At 36.9% G+C, this 5,665-nt stretch overlaps 1 protein-coding gene across 1 annotated transcript; it reads right to left on the bottom strand.

Annotated features, from left to right (window-relative positions):
- Positions 1-850: 850 nt before the first annotated feature.
- LOC109010885 (low affinity inorganic phosphate transporter 4-like) lies at positions 851-2,443 on the bottom strand. Its single transcript, XM_018991833.1, has one exon. It carries the CDS (start codon positions 2,441-2,443, stop codon positions 851-853), a length of 1,593 nt encoding a protein of 530 aa, XP_018847378.1.
- Positions 2,444-5,665: the final 3,222 nt, after the last annotated feature.

The following is a 5,665-nucleotide window of genomic DNA, read 5'->3' as shown; positions in this document are numbered from 1 at the left end:
CCACAATATGTAGCCATTAAATCTTCAACTGTCGTACTTAATAATGGCTTTACAAACTTCTTCCCTAGAGAACACTTTCTAGAGATCATGACTACGTACATGATCAGATCAAGAATATAAATATTTCTTCGATTAGCGTAGATGTTCATCTCAATGATAAAGTGAATTTCAACCATAATAATAAGAAAAATATCATTAAAGTGGGTATATACTAGTAGCCAACCAAGTGTGGCCACATGCGCGCACCACCCCTAATTAATTTCCTTTTAAAACACACGAGTGGCCTAGTTTGGGTACGTAGTGAGGTACTAGGTATTTTGAGAATATCTCATTGTTATTTATTATTTTATTATTTAATATTTAATATTTTTTTATTATTTTTTTACTACTATTTACAGATCAATACCTGAAAATACGTACTCACTATACCAAAAAAAAAGGTCCACGTCTGTTTTTTGTATTTCTTTTTATTTGGATCAAGTTGGTTCCCTTACATATGAGGCCGGGTACAGCCGAGCAAAACTAAGATCATATATAAAACACCAAAAAATGAAAAATAAAAATAAAAAGAAAACTAACGTAAACAACCTCAACCTTTTCAAAGCTTCCTTCAATTCATAACTTCACAACATTTAACAGCTCTTATTGGTAGGACACATGACCCAGACACGTACCATATTAACGTATAGTAAACAATATTTATATAGCAAGAAACATATGTCTTTTTCTGATGACTTATTTTGATGTCACGCATGCTTCACTTCATACTTTTTTTTTTTTTTTTGTGTGATCACATACATATATATCATCTATATTCCTTAACTTCCTTTAGTCAGAGAAAGTCTTATCTTCACATGGAGTACTCCCTATGAGTTCCGGTAGTAATTTGAGTCATCCCCACGACTCCAGTTGAACCCTGTGTGTTGTTGCCGCCACCATCCTCACCCGATATTTCCTCCAAAGACCGTCCTTTGGTCTCGACCACACAGAATGTGAAGAAAAAGCCTAAAATGTTGGTAAATGCCATAAAAATCATTGCTTTCCTAATTTTGTCTTGATTACCATCCAAAGTATAGTTCTGCACCCCAAATGCCCCGACTATTGCCCCAGCCTTCCCGGCAGCCGCGCTTAGAGCATGGCATGTCGACCTCACCCTAGTTGGGAACAATTCAGCTGGAAGCACAAAGGTGGTGCTATTAGGCCCAAAATTTGCAAAGAAAAATGTTAAACCATACAAAACCGCGAACAAGCTGCCATGGAGTTTGAGGTAGTCGTATTTGACCCCTATGATAAGCATGAAGGCGGACATCATGAAAAACCCAATGAGTTGGATCATGAACCGTCCCATCTTTTCAATGAAGAACACGGTGAACCAGTAACCAGGGAAGGTACCAAGCAGTGCAATGACAAACATGGCACGTGACGTCTCGAAGACTTCTCGGAGAGCATTCATTTCCACGTCCTTTTTTATTAAACCCATTGCTGGGAAAATATCCTTTTGGGTCAAGTTTTGGCTATAAAAGGCTATGTCCAACAAGAACCATGTCGTCGTTGTGCCAATTAGATGAACCCCGTGCCGCCGAAGGAACTCCTTAGAAAGCAATGGATAGCTGTTTGCAGCCTTGAACTGGGACAGCTTGTCATGTTGGGCTTGAATTTCAAGATCAAGTACCCGTCCCATATCGGCAGCAGCTTGTTGTGCGTTCCCTTCAATTATGGCCGTGTACCTACCTGTTTCGGGCATTTTCATTCGCCAGTAGTAAGTTAAGAGTGCCGGAACGGCTCCTATCATAAGCACAATCCGCCATAGATAATCTCCCTGTGGTTGTGTGGAAAACAGGTGTTCTTCTTGGAATGTGCCAACTTTTTCGCATGAGTCGAGGAAGATCTTTGAGAGTATCAAGGAGACTAGGCCTGCGAATACAATCCCCACACCTTGCATTGCAAACACGGCTGCAATGAACGTCCCACGAGTTTTTTTGTTGGCGTATTCAGACATGATCGTGGCCGAGAGAGGATAGTCTCCTCCAATACCAAACCCTAGCCAGAACCTGAAGAAGCAAAGCGTTCCGATAACGGATTGTGTACTTGAACCAAAAGACAAGCCGGAGCATATGGCGCAAAACACCATGATAATTAGAGTGACACCGTAAACCTTCTTACGGCCAAGCTTGTCACCAAGCCAGCCGAAGACTAGTTGGCCTGTTAGGGTACCAACAAGGGCAACACCAACCACGGCGTTGTTCACAGTATGGGGGAGCTTTCCAGGCTTTCCCGTGCTAGGGTCATAGTAGTAAAGGCGGCCCAAGAGTTTTGACACCGTCGAGATGCAAAAAAGGTCATATGCATCTGTGAAAAAACCCATCCCGGCAATGACAATGGTGGTGATATGGTACCATTGTGTACGGGCAGAGTCAAGGGCGTCAAGCACATCTAAAGCCATTTTTGTACGTGGGCTGTTTGTGGCCTGTGTTTTTCACTCTTTTCTAGCTGCATGCTCACTTTGTTATATATAGCTGGTCTGTGAAGAAATGTTAAGGAGGTGAGGACTCAGGAGCGTTTAATCCTAGGTTTTGGCTTGTTGCATTGGGGCCCGGGGCTGGGGAATGAAATTAAGAAAATTAAGTAACAAACTATTAATTTGATGGATATTCTATTTGCATAGATACAATAAAGGATATACCTTAATTAATTTTGTAGGCATGCCCAAATTAGACAAATTTAATGCTTAACCAGTATGCATGATGCTGTCGGATTGATTATTAATCGGCCATCCATAAGACAGCCGAAAACTTGTACAAATTCCGCTAATTACTATTGGAATATTATCTAAGTTGATAACAAGCTGGAATTAATTAAGTTATTTTACTAATTAAATGCACGGCCGAACATGATAATTTTTAAAAATTAATTATATATATACCAATTAAGATATATATTTTCTTAATTTGCAAAATCAAAGACCTATATTACGTCAAGATCGAGATGATCATGATCAATATATAGTTCCTGTTATAATATTGCACGTTGATTGAGAGTTTGGCATGTCATCTATCGCGCTGATCTCATGCAAATTGTACATTAATTTCTAGCTACATTGACGTGATCGATCGGTTTTCTTGGACAGTACTATTAGTACCATGCAACTCGTTTAATTAGTTGATCTGCCGGCACAAAAGATACTAGACTGGTTCAAGCAATAGCTAGGAAACTGGATAAAGATTTCGAGGTGGTACTAGTGCATGGATCGTGGAATTCTAAGTTTCCAGCAAGAATTGAAATCAACAACGTTGTCGCTTGCCACCTTGTAACTTTTAGTTAAGTTTAAATGACATGTTCTGATCGACCTAACCGCTACATGTCCCTAGCCTATCGTACTTGATATAAAACCAACTGTTATGAATTAAAAATTATTCACAACAAATGGTCTCAAGGCAAAAAAAAAAAAAAAAAAAAAAAATTAAAACTCAATATTGGATATCCACAGTTTAAATAAATCTAATAAACATATATAATATATTGACGACTGTGCTATTTACATTGATCAATTTGCCGATTGCAGCATGTTGTCCTCTGGAAGTTCATCTGGGATAAAATTCCACAACCGGTGGCAGTAGCATGTTGTGGCAGATGGGTGATTGACGGCCAACAACGGCAACCACAAAGTTCCACATAGCAATAAGAAGCTGCAGTAGTAGTAGTACTAGGCTTTCACTAGAAGCTAGATTCCTCTCAAACCTTTTGAAATAAGAAATAAAAATAAGTCAATTCTAATAACCATAGAGCCCATAAATTTGGAATGAAACTCCAAGTTTAATATATGATGAACAAGGTTACCAACCAATTCTTTAAATTCAGTAAAACAAACACAATGATTTAACATCTTTATTAAGTTCTAATAAGGTATAGTCCACTCACTTTAAAGCTAGTGAAAGAAGTCAGAATAACAATGAACTGCAAATGCAGTACTGTTGGCACCAAAAAATGGTAGCAGTGGAGGAAGCTATGAAAAAAGAAAGACTTTGAAACAAAGTAATTAGCTAAGCAGATTTATATGCAACTTAACAGAAATCTTCTAGTCACTTTATGTTGTAGTGACATTGTTCTAAATTAGTGTGGCAAGCTGTGCAAACTTCAGACTGGTTAACCCCTGTTGTAAGGTTGTGCTATCATATCATATCGTATACCATGTTTAACCCCCGTGGTAAGGTTGTGCTATCCTCGGTGGCTAAACCAGACAGTATCATATTGTGAAACTTTTCATTTTTCAATCTCGGAGTCCCGAGTGTGCACACATGAAAGAACACATAAAAGATCACTTTGTTTCCAAAGTTGGTGCACTCATATCATATCATATCATATTGGTACCAACCATATCACGTGAACCAATATCATCATATCAGAACTATATTCAGAATCAGAATAAAAACATGTAAGTATGCCAAAATTTTTCATATCCATATCATATCATTAAACCACGTGCTGAACATATTCATATTATTTTCATTTGATCAAAAAACAGATCCAAATCATTTTATATCACGTGTATAAAAATCTCAATGATATCATATTCACTCTTTAGCATATTTCATAAACATGTCAAATATTTTTCATGTCTACACTATTCATGTCAAAAGTATTTCTTTTCTCTTTCATACATATCTCATGAGTGAATGCAAAACATATACTGAGATTGTTTTTCACCTTTTCTTTTTAAAACAATATGTTCATTTTTACAAACCAACCCCAGTTCATTTCTTTTTATGCAAATCTAGCATAGGAACCCCACTTACCTGGATTTCTTAGTTTTTCAAAAATTTCCTCAACAATATCGAACAATTATCAATCGTCACCTATAAGATAATCACGTAATTCCCGTAAATTTCTAATCGATCACGTATTTCAATATTTAAGCCTAAGCTTCTAAAATGACCTGTTTTAATTCCTCAAAACCTAAAATCCTCAAAACCTCAAAATAACATCATTTTCCAAAACTATCAATATCCACTTAATTGAATTCGTAAGGAACAAGAATTTAATCGAACAAGTATTATGATAATTACATAACTCAATAAATACTAATATTAAAATATCTAAAATTCCAACAACATATTACAAATAAATAGAATACTTTGACTATTTAAAAAATCTTCTAAAATACGTCATGAAAAACTCCTCTCTTAAAAATAGGTTTACTTCCTTTAGTTAACAATATTATTAAAAATATTATCTACACAAATACAATATTTTATGAGACTTAAAAATAAACCCATTTAAATATAAACCCAAATAGACCACTTATTCGAAAATATATATATGGAACATACACTAAGGGTAAACTGGCAATAGTACTCAACTATTAGGTTAACAATTTACATATATATATATATATATATATATATAAAACTTTTAGAACAAAACTTGAGGATCAAACACACGAAAATAAAACCAAGTATGCGGCGGCAGGGGCTTACCCAAGGGAAACCGAGGCACGAGTGGAAGGGTAAGGTGCAACGGGGCTTGTTGGAGGGACTGTGGTGGCGAGGCTGAAGAGGAGGAGTGTGGCAGAGATTCTGTCGAGCTGGGCTGAGCATGAGAGAAAGAGAATGAGAGGTGAGCGAGAGAGAGGGCGGAGAGAGAGGGCAAGTAAACTGAGAGATACTCA

This window comes from Juglans regia, chromosome 13, assembly GCF_001411555.2.
Source record: "Juglans regia cultivar Chandler chromosome 13, Walnut 2.0, whole genome shotgun sequence".
In the NCBI taxonomy this organism is placed as follows: domain Eukaryota; kingdom Viridiplantae; phylum Streptophyta; class Magnoliopsida; order Fagales; family Juglandaceae; genus Juglans; species Juglans regia.
This window is presented reverse-complemented; position numbering and strand designations above follow the sequence as displayed.

Excerpts from the sequence above, each read along its gene's own strand:
- LOC109010885 (XM_018991833.1), bottom strand. The coding sequence starts at position 2,443 with ATGGCTTTAGATGTGCTTGACGCCCTTGACTCTGCCCGTACACAATGG.